At 42.1% G+C, this 15,296-nt stretch overlaps 1 protein-coding gene across 1 annotated transcript in view; it reads left to right on the top strand.

Moving 5' to 3' along the window:
* The first annotated feature begins 1,395 nt into the window (after window positions 1-1,395).
* Window positions 1,396-15,296, top strand: part of LOC133349172 (tyrosine-protein kinase SRK2-like) — a 35,822-nt gene continuing 21,921 nt past the window's right edge. The window contains exons 1-2 of the mRNA XM_061562440.1: window positions 1,396-2,288; window positions 14,560-14,681. Of these exons, the coding sequence (XP_061418424.1) occupies window positions 1,906-2,288; window positions 14,560-14,681 (505 nt within the window). The 5' untranslated portion in view covers window positions 1,396-1,905. The remainder of the gene's footprint in view (window positions 2,289-14,559; window positions 14,682-15,296) is intronic.

The raw sequence follows: 15,296 nt of genomic DNA, 5'->3' as shown, positions 1-15,296 counted from the left end.
TATTTGTATTATTTTCCTTCTACGTGACTTTACCGAAAGAACCAAGAAGATTATCTGTAAATTACTCAATTCGGATTACACAAAGCAACACCACCCCCTACTTTTAAACTCTTGGCAAAAAAAAGAGTTTCGAAACCCAGTCAGGCTTTGCGTTAATATAACAAACGTAATAATTACGCTAATTAAATATTATTAGTTACCTAGGTGTCAATTATGGTCAAAGTCCACATCATTGATGCAGAGTTTGCCAAAATATCTCACGGACAGTCTCTGTTGAGCTCCTTCGAGTGCAGGCTCTTCTGCTAACAGTGACGTGAGGCAAGACATTTCATGGCTGCACATCTTTTTAAATACTTTATATTAAGTTCACTTGCTTGCTTGCGCGCTTACGACCGTGCAAATCTTTCGGTCGTTTGTTAACCCACTTCCCGTCATCCAATCGAGCTGACATTTTGCACACAGACTCGTTGTGCGTGACAATTTATTTTCGTGCAAATTATTTTCCATAACTTTACACTTTTTAGGATTTTTTTTTATATTTAATTACCAATTGCTTAATGGTGGCAGGCAATCATCTGACCCATAGGTGGCAGCCATCTCAAGCCAGAAGACGGGAGGACTCTAGCCGCCACGCATATAAAGGATTTATAGTGAAAAACTTAGTTTTCACGGGTTAATTTTTTCTCTCTATCATTTGCCAAATATTTCGTGTGGTGCCAATCCCACCCATCCCTTTGGCTTAATCACTCCCAAAATTTCGCCTTTGGTCACGAAACGTTCACCGACGCATGCAGAGCAAGGATGAAACCCAGAGAGCGAGCGTGGAGAGAAGGGATTGCTGATGGTGGGGGCAGTAATCTAAGCTCTTTTTTTCAACGTAGCATCGGGATGATTGGTCAATACCAGTTTTTACACTAGAAATAGCGTGAGGTTAGCGCGCTGCGCTACGAGCCCGATGACCCGAGTTCGATTCCCGCTCACAGTGACGATTATCGTCACCGTTCCTGGGCATCCCCTAGGTCGACTCAGCCTCAAATAAGTACCTGAGTGCGGTGTGTAAATATCGCCGGCCGGGAAGACAAAGGCGGTCGGGCGTGGTCTTTTCCACCCACCCCCCCGTGTGCAGTACCGGCCTTCATAAGTGCTCGCTAACAACACTTGTTAAGGCTACACGGGACACCTTTGAGGTGGGGTGATGTGTGAGGGGGGGGCGCAGTTTGTGTGTAGATACGAATCCAGCTTCACCTGGATGGCCCAGGTAACGTGAGCGCTTGGGCAATGCAGAGAACGAGGAAACGCGTACGCAAGAAAAAAGGCTTATCGCCTACGTGATATAGCGAAGGACGGGTGAAGCGCCTAGCAAAGCCGCTCACCACCCCCACCCACCTCCCACCTACCTACCTACCTACCTGGGCGAGAGCTGTCTCGCATGCACGCGACTCTGGCAAAGGAAAGCTTCTAATAATAACGAAGAAGGTCGCGCCCGTCCGGTCGAGCCGGATTCCACGCGCGCAACTTCCTCCTTCCTGATCGAGCGCCGGCGGGTTTCGCGACACGAGCGAAGAAGGGGTCGTCCCGGCTTTCTCGGCAAAGCTGCGGGGAGCTTGTCAACGCGGCCGGCGACTCGCGCGTTCGCTTAAACACCGCGAGCAAACGACTACGAACAAAAAAGCAATTTTCGCTTACTTTGAAAAGTTTGGCATCATGGCTCCCCCCCCCCATACCCACCCACGTCTTGAGAGAGGGAGAGCCAGCTGTGTGTAGTTGAGATAATGACGATTCGTGCGAAAGGGTGAAGTTGTGTGGGTAGCCGATTGCTGCTGTCGTTTTAGGTTGTTGTTGTTGTTTTAATAGCCTCGTACAATCTTCGAAGAAGAACGGCGAAGGACCTGCTAGACGAACACCATGGGGACGTGCTTAAGATCGTGCTGCCCTTGCTGCGAATGCCTCTGGAAAATGTGTTGTCCCCCGGCCCCGAGAAGTGATGATACTGACTTCCGTCGTCCAACTCAATTGTCGAGTACAGCCCCACTACCGCCGATAACTACACATAACAATCCGACGTTCAAGCCGCTGCCTCTCTACGTGGCCCTCTACGACTACGACGGACGAACAAACGAGGATCTGAGCTTCAAGGAGGGCGAACTCCTCGAGGTGACGGACAAGACGAACCCGGACTGGTGGTACGCGCAGAAGAAGACGGCGAGCACCAGTAACGCCCGCAGCAACACCCGGGGATACATCCCGGCCAACTATGTCGCCGAGTTTCAGAGCCTCAACGCCGAGCCGTGAGTCGCTTCACAAAGCAACAACCACACACACACACACAATGCCGCCTCCTTCTCCTCCTCCTCCTCCTCGACACCTTTTCCCCTCCTCTGTGGTCGTGACTTGTCTCGCTCGCCAACTTTTGCTGCTCCTCCTTTTTGCGCACCGCCACGGTGCGTGGAGGAACGCAACAAGGGTTTTGTTGTTGTTGTTTTTGTTGTGTTGTTGGTGTTGTTGTGTATTGTGGTGTGTGCTGGGGAGGGACAAGCCCCGCGCGCGCAAAGCTGCCGCCTTCACCTGTCCTCACCGATGCGGGCGGTGGGAATATCGGACACGCGCGCAACGATGCGCTGTTTGTTTTTAACTCGTACATGATGCAGCAGCAGCAATGTATTCAGGAGCTGAATGACCAATGTCTGAGGTCTTCTAGCCCACGAGAGGGCTTCAGGAACGATAAACATGGAACGATTGTGGATAGGCGTCCGCGTGTACTCCTCAAGTCAGCCGAGCAGCGTTCCGGAAAGTACTTGTCCTGTACGGTATATAAATATGTGACTTATAAGTCCTGTGTCCCACACCCCCCCCCCCCCCCTGGGCAGCTGATATCAGGGGTGTAGGGAAGAGGGAACGATGCCCATGCTGGGGGGAGGAGCTGGGAGCACAGGGGGAAAACGGGAGGACAAATGGATGTTTGCTCTCCTCGAAAAATGCATTCTGGATAGCGGGGTATACGGCTGAATAATACCAATAATAGCAGTACAAATTATGCCGTGTTCACACGCGGCTTTTTTTAATCGTCGTATTATTGTACCGTGCAGGAAATCATTTGTTTTTCGAAGGTTGCAACTTGTGTATATGCAGAGAGACGCTCTCGCCAAAGTGATCGTTATTAGAACCCGAAATGTTTAATCCGATTAACAACCTCGCATCCTATCCGCATGGCCACAGACCCCTCCACGCAGCATGATTACGCAGATTTTTTTGTCACGAGACAATTTGTCTCAACTCCAGCCTTTTATGACTGGTGGGTTGAGGGGTTATAGAAAAATATACACGGCCATGAATTTTACTAATAGGTGAAAGTCGCGTATTGGTGTGTACATGATCTACTGGTAGTCTCGTGACGTTATAGGTCTCGGTTTTTTGTCATTTGCTTAATAGCACACACCACTCAAGACGATTTAATTCAGGGCAGTTCTCCCTTCTTCTGAGTCAAGGCTGTAGCCATGGAGTCAACATTGGGGGGGGGACCAAATCTTCCAGGGGGTCTGGGGGTCCCAACCCAGAAAAAAAAAAATCTCAATTTGAAAAGAATTTCCTGCCTAAAATGTAAAAAAAAATCACTAACACATAGGATGGACTTTTTATTTATTTATAGTGTATTGTATTGTATTACATTCTCTTAGTTTTTTCGGTAAAGTGACGTAGGTAAAGAAATGAAATTAATTTTTTTGTATTAATTGTAATTAAATTTTTTTACCTACGTGACTTTACCGAAAAAACTAAGAGTATGAATCCTTGCAGTCACGAAAGCTTCAAATCTAGAATTGTATTACATTGCTCTGTTTTTTTTACCTTTTCTTGTTTCATTGTATGTAATTGCAGATATTAGGGATTAATAAAGTACAACCATAACCACAATTATATAAACAGAAATCTATTTACACTATGGGGACCTCATTTGCCAGTAAAAATATGATAATTGGTTCTTTACCCTTCTATCTGGCAACAAAACTGACACCTTTTTGCAAGGAGTCATGTTTGCATAGACCGCAATACCTGCAGTCATAAATACAAACAAAAGACATAACTCTGATAATGTGCACTGTCCTTGAAGTTGATTGGTCCACACCCGAGACAGCTTTCCTTCGAGCCTAGTCTCATATGGGTTGGACCAGATGACGCCAAAAGGCGCACAACTCAAGGACAATGCACCATCAGAGTATGAGAGCTCGGGGCAAGCATCTACACTATGGGGACCTCATTTGCCAGTAAAAATATGATAATTGGTTCTTTACCCTTCTATCTGGCAACAAAACTGACACCTTTTTGCAAGGAGTCATGTTTGCATAGACCGCAATACCTGCAGTCATAAATACAAACAAAAGACATAACTCTGATAATGTGCACTGTCCTTGAAGTTGATTGGTCCACACCCGAGACAGCTTTCCTTCGAGCCTAGTCTCATGGGTTGGACTAGGCTCGAAGGAAAGCTGTCTCGGGTGTGGACCAATCAACTTCAAGGACAGTGCACATTATCAGAGTTATGTCTTTTGTTTGTATTTATGACTGCAGGTATTGCGGTCTATGCAAACATGACTCCTTGCAAAAAGGTGTCAGTTTTGTTGCCAGATAGAAGGGTAAAGAACCAATTATCATATTTTTACTGGCAAATGAGGTCCCCATAGTGTAGATGCTTGCCCCGAGCTCTCATACTCTGATGGTGCATTGTCCTTGAGTTGTGCGCCTTTTGGCGTCATCTGGTCCAACCCATATGAGACTAGGCTCGAAGGAAAGCTGTCTCGGGTGTGGACCAATCAACTTCAAGGACAGTGCACATTATCAGAGTTATGTCTTTTGTTTGTATTTATGACTGCAGGTATTGCGGTCTATGCAAACATGACTCCTTGCAAAAAGGTGTCAGTTTTGTTGCCAGATAGAAGGGTAAAGAACCAATTATCAGAAATCTATTTAATAGCAATATATTGGGTGGGACATTTTGAGCATATTTGAATATTACGGCCTAAGTTCTCATTCTTCCCGATGATATGTCCCAGCTTTTTGTTGTTGTGGTGGCGAACTCGAGAGACAGCTGCTGGTGCATGCAGGGAAAAAAAACACAACGTGCCCTTGCACTCTTCTGAATGGCCACTTTTTGATAGCATTGACACCCGGCTGTAATTTTTGTTGTCAAAACAAAATACGAAGACATTTCAATTTAAAGCTTTCGTGACTGCAGGGATTCATATTCTTGGTTCTTTCGGTAAAGTCACGTAGAAGGGAATTAATAAAATAATAAAAATAAAACATAATCAAATACAATTATCACGACGTTTCGGCCACAACGCAAGCAGCCGTCCTCAGGTGATTCAGACGAAGTCTTTCCGACAGACCTGTTTTTCACCTGAGGACGGCTGCTTGCGTTGTAGCCGAAACGTCGTGAGAATTGTATTTTATTATGTTTTATTTTTATTATTTTATTATTTCCCTTCTACGTGACTTTACCGAAAGAACCAAGAAAAAATACGAATGTTTGTACAGGTGACTCCGACAAAAGAAGCCTCTCCTTTAATAATCCCTGCAGTGAACACACAATGTGGAGAGCTTCTATAGACATTATTATCGTTATAATTTATGATGATTATTTTTAGCCATGCCAGTATTCAAGACCTAATATCAATCTTCACTGATCTCAACACCTCGGCCGGAAATCAAACTCAGTGGCATTGCTTGTTAATGCCAACCCTGTAAACCACATATATATCTTGATTTGAAGCTTTCGTGACTGCAGGAATCTAGTGGAACTGGATTATTTTTTCCGCCTGCGGACGACCGCTTGTGTTGCGATCGAAACGTCGTGGTATATTATTTTTTGTTTAATTTTATTTTTCTACCTACGTGACTTTACCGAAACAACCAAGGAGAACACATATGTATAGTTTGGAGGTTAATAATGAGTACATGGCTATTGCTGGACCATATTAAACTGCCCTGTACTATTGACAAAAGACATCACTTTGTTGTACAACAATTCACTGCAGTTCAGTACTGCACTATATTGTCAAATGAAATTGCGTTGTATCACACTTCATGCAAAATTATGTGGTGCTCTTTCAACCGCATATTATTTACACATTAAAAAAGTTACCAAAACATGATCTCGGTGGTAAATGGTAGCAAAAATCACCGTTATTTACCATGTACACGTACTGTACTGACACGATAGAGGCATTTGCTGTTGCAAGCAAAGCTCTTTGTAAATCCTTTATATTAAGTTCACTTGCTTGCTTGCTTGTGCGCTAACGACCGTGCAAATCTTTCGGTCGTTTTTTAACCCACTCCCCGTGATCCAATCGAGCTGACATTTTGTACACAGACTCGTTGTGCGTGACAATTTATTTACGTGAATTTTTTTTTCCATAACTTTACACTTTAAAAAAAAAAAAATATTATATTTAATTACCAATTGCTTAATGGTGGCAGGCAATCATCTGACCCATAGGTGGCAACCATCTCAAGCCAGAGGACGAGAGGACTCTAGCCGCCACGCATATAAAGGATTTATAGTGAAAAACTTTGTTTTTATGGGTTAATTTTTTTGCATTTGTGAAAAGGTTACACTTCAAAAACGCCCTTACTCCATCACTTGCAATGAGTAACCTGTTAACATGATCAGCGCCGCCATTCTCTACTTCCTTGTGTACGTAGCACATTAATTTTAATGGAGCTTATCCCAAGCAAAGGTTTGCGTTTACCTTGGGCTCACTGAGTTATTTGCATTTTGTACAAGGCAAGGTGCATACCGTGTTGTAGGCAAAACCGGATTCGATCTTGACAAAGCAATTCTTACCAGCTGCATCTAACCGAATATGCCGGTGTACATAAGTTAATCTAGAGGACTCTATTTTCTGTCCTGTGGCTCTGTATGAGAACTAGTGAGTGCTATTTAATGAGTAACACACATGAGTGGTAATGTAACCTGGTTTGTAAAGTGAACTATTTAACACGTAGGCTTTCGCGACCAATATCATACATAATAGAGGTTTTTGGGTTAGATCGCGTAAATATATTAACGTATCGTTGGCTCTCCAACCACACCGGTGTGCTGTACTAGTGACGAATTGGCCACGTTCTGTTTACGTGACAACCCTTACGAGTTGGCTGTGTCGGGTGGTGGCGGGTTTTAATGACACATTTATATTTTCACGCGATTTAACCAAAAAAACTTTTTATGGATGTGAACTATGTCCAGAGTCAACATCAGCAATGAGGAAGCATAAACATCCTACTCCTTCGGCTAAACATTTGTAAGGCTTTGTGGCACAGCCTTATACAATATTTATCTTTAAGTCACCAATGTTCTGTTATTTCCCTGCCAATATTGATTAATAGATTGTCGGTGATGTTTTGAGCAGCAATGCTACTCCTTCACGACACTTAGGGGCAGGTCAGAGAGGCCTGTAACTCGGAAGTTCCCACCATGGCTGGCAGGTGTAACAAATAACACTGGTCAACACAGTTTTTCTGACATAAGGTATTCCAACGGTTTTAATGTAATTTTGGGGTGCTGATTCCAAATCTGGCATCAGTTTTTGTCTATCGCATCAGGTTTATGAGATATCAAATATTGCATTTTCAATAAAAACTGCAGAAGAAAAATATTAAATAAGTGTGGATATCTACTTAAAATTATATTATAAACACACTATCCTAAAAATACAACACCATATTTTAACACTAAAGCAGTCACTGACTCGCAACAACTTGCAATCATAAGTCACAGAGTTAATTTCGGGTCAAATCAATGAAAATGGGGTATGCCGCCAGCATAAAATGATATGTGATAGAGCAAATCTGAGATCAGATTTGGAATTAGCACCCTGAAATTAGGCTAGAACAGCTGCAAAAGTCCAGGCCAGAAAAAAAGTTTTTTTTTGTTGACCAGTGTAATCGATTGCTTTAGGGATATCCAATTAAACAAATGCACATGAGATTCCGACCATGCTCCAACATCCAAAACCTCCATTTCATAATAATTTAACATTTTAATAGAATGAATGCGTCATGGAAATGTCTCCTTCCGTGGCATCAAAACCCATGGGGGCATCGAAATGCCCTCATAAAAATATTTAACTCCCCCCCCCCCTTTCCTGCGGTAAATACCTGCCTTTCTACACTGAAATGCCAAAGCTACAAATGTAGAATAAATGACGTAGACTACCAGAAAACCGGGCCCCAATCCATTCAAACCCCCTCCACAAGCCACTTTGTAAGCCACACAAATATCAGCCATGGGAATGGCTTTATGCTTGCTTACTATCACCATACTCACACTCTAGGAATGTTTACCCCCCCCCCCCCCAGACCACCACCCCCTCTTTCCCCTGTATATCCCCCTCCCACATATCTAACAATGCAACGCTGTCATATGTGGTTACAAATTATGATTTGATACACTTGTATTGTTTTAATGATCGGTGATGCATCCCGTTGATTTGTTTTAAACTAGTTTTCTTAATCGTTTTAGCATTTATTATTTGAGGTCATTTAATGGAAAGATATACTGTATGTGAGAATTCGGTGAGAATCCTGATGATGTTATTTAATCCTTAAAAAAATAGTTGGATGCAAATAACTTGATGCTGTATGCCCCCATATTCTTAATCTAGAAATCTAAATCAGCTCAAGCCTCACTTGTGTGGCCACCACCACTCTGAATCTCCCCCCCCTCTCCCCACCCACTACGGGAACAGATTCTGCTCCACGCAGCTTTACTTCTCGCTTGCTCCTTCTCTCTCCCTAATTCCCGTCTTTCGGCACCATCTAAAGGGATGAGAGGGTGATGAGAGATGACCATAAACCATCACGGCAACTCCGGTCATATTCTTAGGTTTTTTCGGTAAAGTCACGTAGGTAAAACATTAAAATTGATAAAAGTAAAATAAAATAAAAATCACGACGTTTCGGAGGCAACACAGCCACGACAGCCGTATCAAGTAAATGAGCTCATTTACTTGATACAGCTTTCGTGGTTGTGACGGTTCCTCCTGAAGACGGAAGCTTGTGTTGCCTCCGAAACGTCGTGATTTTTATTTTATTTTACTTTTATCAATTTTAATGTTTTACCTAGGTGACTTTACCGAAAAAACCTAAGAGTATGAATCCTTGCAGTCACGAAAGCTTCAAATCTTGAACTCCTATCATCCTCGCAGTAGCGGCTTTTGGCTTGCCATCGAACAAAGACGGCCACGGCATCGCGTGCTTTCAGATACGTTTCTGCGGCCGTCTGGAACGCTCTTCCTTCAGATATTAGGAAGCAACACGAGCAATGCAAGTTTGCATTTATATTGAAAACTAATTTCTTCAGAACTGCTTTTTGTGTTGAGTTTGTTGTACTTGTCTGCACCTACGACTTGTACAGTTGGCTACGTACGGTGCAAGATAATTTCAACACGTATACAGGCATGCATGCATCCCTGACATATTGGCCTGGTCATTCCTTCTTCCCATCCTCCTCCCTTTCCTGCCTGGTGCTGCTTTCTTCCATCTGCTCATCTTGAGCTGTGCCCTCCTTTTGGCGAATTCCTCCCCCATCATCCGTACCTTGTCCCGGTTATCTTGCCACCTCTGCATTTTGCACGACGACTCTACGCCCCTTGCCCCACGGTGTGTCGCGGGTAAAACTTTGTATAAGGTCCAACACAATAATCTCGTCTGTACAAGCACATTCCTGTGCATGGGTCTGTATGAAGGTTCATTACCTGTTCAGCTGGTTTTTGGCATCCAACAAATGCAGAATGGAGTTCAAGTTTTACCTACTCATGCGATGCTGTATCTATGAGAAGCTCTTAAAACATAAAAACCCCAGCAAACCTTAAAACCTAACGCTTTTTAACGCAAGAAAATACACTACAAATAGAAATGTACTTTAATCATCATCACCAGTCATGATCAATCCACCTCTGAAAGCCTCTCAATCCTTTGCCATCCATCATGATACCTGCTTTTTTTTACATATGATCTCTCTGCAGAATATTTAAATGGCCTTTCAGGTTTAAAAATGATACTACTCTTAACTACTGTACTCGATGTGAATGTAAGTTACTCTGTGCATTTGGAAACATTGAATATCATATCTCGGCCAAATAAACCCCCATGATCTGCATGGCTTAGGATGCCCTCGTCAAAGTAGTAGATTGACAGATAGACCTGTACACATAGGTGTGTAATAAATCATGAGATCTTAGCATAGGTTTGAGATCCCGAAGACTGGGGGTGAGCAAGCGATCCTCGGGCTAGATTTCCAGCGAGGACCACAACCCCTTTTACGTCGAGATCCGGGAAGGCACGGAACCTTCCATCCCCACCACCACCTCAGGCTCTCTAAAATGATCATGGAAGGCCTCATGGTTACGATCCAAAGTAGCATTGGGCTCGCGATCCCTCGGAATCTTCAGTGCGAGCATCGCTTAGATCCACCGAAGACATTCTCGGCTGTGACTAGATTGGAATGGCATTTTTTGTTGAGAAATTCTTCTTACTGGAATCTGGAGTTATCTTGGTCTGCCCGTATTTCCTTGTTCTGCCCGGATTTCCTTGTCCTGCAATGAATGCACCTCTGACCGGCCAATGAAAACCTTGAACGCTTTTGTCAAATGTCTTTAGTGTGCACCATTTTACCAAACGTATGCCTAAAATATACGTAAAATAGAGCACATACCTGTAAATCCCAACTACGCTCACAATATTTTGAGAATTTGGTTCAAATAATCCTTCACCAACGTCATGGTTACACTTGAAAATGTATCGTCATCATCATCAGCCATGAAATTAGATTTTTTGAGGACCTTTCCCGGCCAATGCCATCATTCATCGTCTTGAAATTTCATGATTGATCTTACTCCTGAATACTGATCAATTGATGGGTATTTATTAATTCATTGCAGAATATGAAAGTGCATGAGAACCACTTTTTTTTGTATATTGTGTATACAGTATATTCACATGAGACCCTCCAACCATTTGTAGCTGCCATATTCATCACAAAAATACGATTATTAAATCGAATGGCAGTCTTGAGTCGTGATAATCAATAAACATAGATTCAAAAAAATACATCTTAGAAAAACACACCAAGATGCTTAATTCTATGCATCTCAATGTACTGTATTGTTAATTACAGCTTGTCATAGAATGCAGTTATCACTAGGCGTATTTAAACAGCAGTTGCTATACACAGTAACCTCTTTGTTTGGACCCTTCTGTTCTGGTTTATCTTTGGGGCAGGGAGAAGACCAATGCACTCGCCCCAGGGATCAAGGTCCATAAATCATAAATTCGATCCAACCCAGGTGTCGATGTTGTGTTACAAGTCAGGTACATAGGCACACAATGGCATTTGATTCAGGGCAACAGTGAAGTTTAACCTTACTTGAGAGATATAATTGTTTCTATGCTTGGAATTCATAACTGCCGGAATCTTCTTGGTTCTTTCGGTAAAGTCACGTAGCAAGGAAAACATTAAAATAATTAAAATAAAACATAGTAAAGTCATTCTCACGACGTTTCGGCCACAACGCAAGCAGCCGTCCTCAGGTGAAGAACAGGTCTGTCGGAAAGACCTGTTCTGTCGGAAAGACCTGTTCTACACCTGAGGACGGCTGCTTGCGTTGTGGCCGAAACTTCGTGAGAATTATTTTATTATGTTTCATTTTTATTATTTTATTATTTCCCTTCTACGTGACTTTACCGAACCAAGAAGATGAATCCCTGCAGTCACAAGACAACTTAGATTAAGGCCATCGGTCTTATTTCGTACTACAACAAACAAACATGGCCAAACCAGTAAACTTTTCGTAATCACCAAAATAAAGCAATGAAACAGTGATCATAGGAACTGTGACGGAATTTTCACAATAAACGACAAACAACATGTACTACCAAAACCCTGCAGCCATAGCTGGCTGCGTGAGTTCACTCCACAACAGCAGGAGCATCAATCAGAGTATTAGAAGTCAGTGATCGTTAGTGAAGGGGAGTCCAGTACATCACTCGCCACTGATGCTCGTTGTAGCCGTGAATCGAATGTAGGTTGCCAGGTTCAGAGCGCAGCGTGTTAACACTTGTGCAAGCAACTTTCCAGTGCTCTCTGAGTGAAGGTAAATGTTTGGCTTCAGTGTTGCAATCGTGATGACTGTTGAAGTGACGTGGTGGTTGAAGCATATTGGCACGTGAGAGAGGGCTGCGTCACACAGTCTGGCACACAAATACATTTTTTTCGCTAATTGAGTACAAATTTGGACCAGCACAGAACATTGACGTGATGTTTTTAAAACAATATGGTCAATTATGATTTATTTTTTGTGTGTAAGCTTTGGTGCTTCTGGTAAAAAAAATAGGAATAAAAATAAGAGTGATTTTCGCCAAGGAAAATGCATATTTATTTTGTTCATGTTGTAAGAATATGACATGACATTTGTAAATATTTTAACCAAAATTCCACAACAGCCATACAGAGTAACCAATGTATTAGCAAATTACTTTTCACCACTTGGCAAAGATGTTAGTTTTGTGAGCTGCCTTAATTTACAATGTACATTCAACTTCCACGATTCTGCAATTAGTATTTTAATTGTGAACGTATAAACATGTTTTTCATTATCATACTTACTCTGTAGTAAAAAAAAATTTAAGAATTAGTTAAATTGTCTTAATACTGTGCTCGAGTATTTTGAGACAAATTTTGGGCGAGCATAGTAAAAAAAAACGTAATTAGAAACGATTTACATGTACAGTGATTTGAGCATAGTAAGTGATTCATATTACGTAGTATAGATTTTTGTGTTGAGCAATGAGGCTTATTTGCTTCAATACCTCTATTTGTCCATAAACACATTTTATGAAATTTGCCAAACTTTCCAAGGCAGGACCCTTCTAAAAGAATCCGTGTGCTTTATAAACATCGCTATATAAATAATGGGATCGAACGACCCGAAAATTATCACGCTTATTTTAACCCAACGTTATTTTAAATGTTAACTTTTTGCAGAAATGTTATACTATACTGTGGTGCTCTTTGAGTTTTCATGTGCTAACCTTCATCAGAAATTAATGGATTTCAAATTAATTTCCCCCCCTATATTCAACAATCTATCTTACTCATGACCAGGATATGAATGTATGGACTTTGTGGAATGAATGCATTTCATGATCCAGTGAATAATTTGTAAGTTGATGTAAGTTGTGTGTGACAAATTCCATCCAATTCTAAAAGAGATGCTCCTGTAATAAAAACTTTTCACATACAGCACAGGATATGACAAAACAAACACTGTCATTGTCTCTCCTTAACAGTGGCTGTCTATTTTTTAAACTAAAACTATTAAAATTACACATGCATTTGCATTCAATTAAGCCGAGTTATTTCTCAAATGTTTAAATGGAAATCCAGTAAGTTGGTGACTCGGCCACCCTGAATACTCTAGCTATTTTTACAATTGCTCATTTGTGTAAACTATAAATTATTTGAACTAAACATTTAATTTGTATTTTACCAGGTAAGGCCCACTGAGCTATATAGCTCTTTCAGAAGCAACCTAGTGACAAGTTGTAGCCCAATGAAGTGGTTTATCACGTGGACATTTCTAACAGCTGAATGCTCTAAACACATGATTCAAAATTTTGGGGGAAAAACCAGAGGACCCAGAGAAAAATACACACGACCACGGGGAGAACATGCAAACACCAAAATATACAGGCGTTCGGGTCTGGATCGAACCTAGAACCTCTTGTAGACGAGGCGAGGTAGTTAACATGACGTTCGACATCTCGCTCCACATGCTGGGAGCTCGAAGTTCCTGAAGAAGCTTCCAGCATGCTGTGCGAAACATCGGACATCGTGCCTGTACAACACGCGATATAGCCCGAAAGTCCATCCGAGGACTATGTGAGCACAATCTCGAAAACCTGTGCTTAAATACGTTGAGAATTTCTCCCATAAATCGGCCGGTGATAATTTGGGTGTTTCATTATTGTCGAGACTTATTACCCGCCATTGGTACATTCTCCTGTCACATCCACGAAGTATCAGGTGTGGATGAGGCGAAGAACCAACTCTTGCATAATGTATATGCTATTCTGTGCTCATGTCATGATGATGTGGGTCAAAAGCTCACACAATCATGACTCTCCACAAGATGGTGTGAAGGTGCCTCAATGCAAACTTGCCGTATACAGCCAAGTAATTTCCAGCAACAATGTGGTTGCAGTCAGTAAATATGTATTTTCTGAAATGTGATTAATTTTAATTGGCAGATTTTTGCTGCCTTTGCTTTCAAGAGAAAAAAATATATAACACAAACCTCAATGACTATTATCCGGTATTAAAATTAATGTACAAAGACTTAACACGAATGTACATGGAGAATACATGATTTGATGCGTTCGTCAATGTCGCTTGACACGCAAGAGCGGATATGTATCCGATACAAGTCTAAACGCATTGTAACCGTTATGCAGCCCCATGTCTCGAGATTGTTTAAAACGTGTGTGTTTTTTTGTCTTCTCCTGCAGATGGTACTTTGGTGATATCAAGAGAGCAGATGCCGAAAAGTATCTGTTGGCAGACGTCAATACAACTGGCGCCTTCCTCATACGGCAGAGTGAGAGCAGGAAGACCGACTACTCACTTTCAGGTACCTACTCTTAGTTCTTTTGGTAAAGTCACGTAGGTAAAAAAATGAAATAAAAATTACTAAAAAATAAAATAATAAAAATCACGACGTTTCGGAGGCCACACAAGTCTCCGTCATCAGGTGAGACCGTCACAGCCAGATTTGTTGCTTCCGAAACGTCGTGATTTTTATTATTTTATTTTTATTAATTTTAATTAAATTTTTTACCTACGTGACTGTACCGAAAGAACTAAGAGTATGAATCCTTGCAGTCACGAAAGCTTCAAATCTAGAATTTCAGGTACCTCTTCCTGTTCCTGTGTTCAAAGGCCTGCACCTGCCAGGTGCAAAGTGCCACACTTTAATTGAAATTAGTTATGAGTGTTTTTCTCCCACGTGTTTACCCTATTGTGCTAATGACGGTTACGTCACGGGGCGAAGGATCCATTTGGGCACTGGCGGAGCCAGTTGGAGGGGGTGGGGTGGGGTGGCACGTGCCCCCCCCCCCCCCCCCCCAATGATCCGATCGAAATTAGAGATTTCGATCGGATCATTGGGGTTTATTAGTAATAAATCGGTATTTTGTGACCCCACTGCCACTGTGTAGCATATTATTATGTGCCAGGGACTCTATGA

This window comes from Lethenteron reissneri, chromosome 29, assembly GCF_015708825.2.
Source record: "Lethenteron reissneri isolate LAM-NWPU_2019-01 chromosome 29, ASM1570882v1, whole genome shotgun sequence".
Taxonomy (NCBI): domain Eukaryota; kingdom Metazoa; phylum Chordata; class Hyperoartia; order Petromyzontiformes; family Petromyzontidae; genus Lethenteron; species Lethenteron reissneri.
Note: the sequence above shows the minus strand (reverse complement) of the source record. Positions and strands in the feature narration are given on the sequence as shown.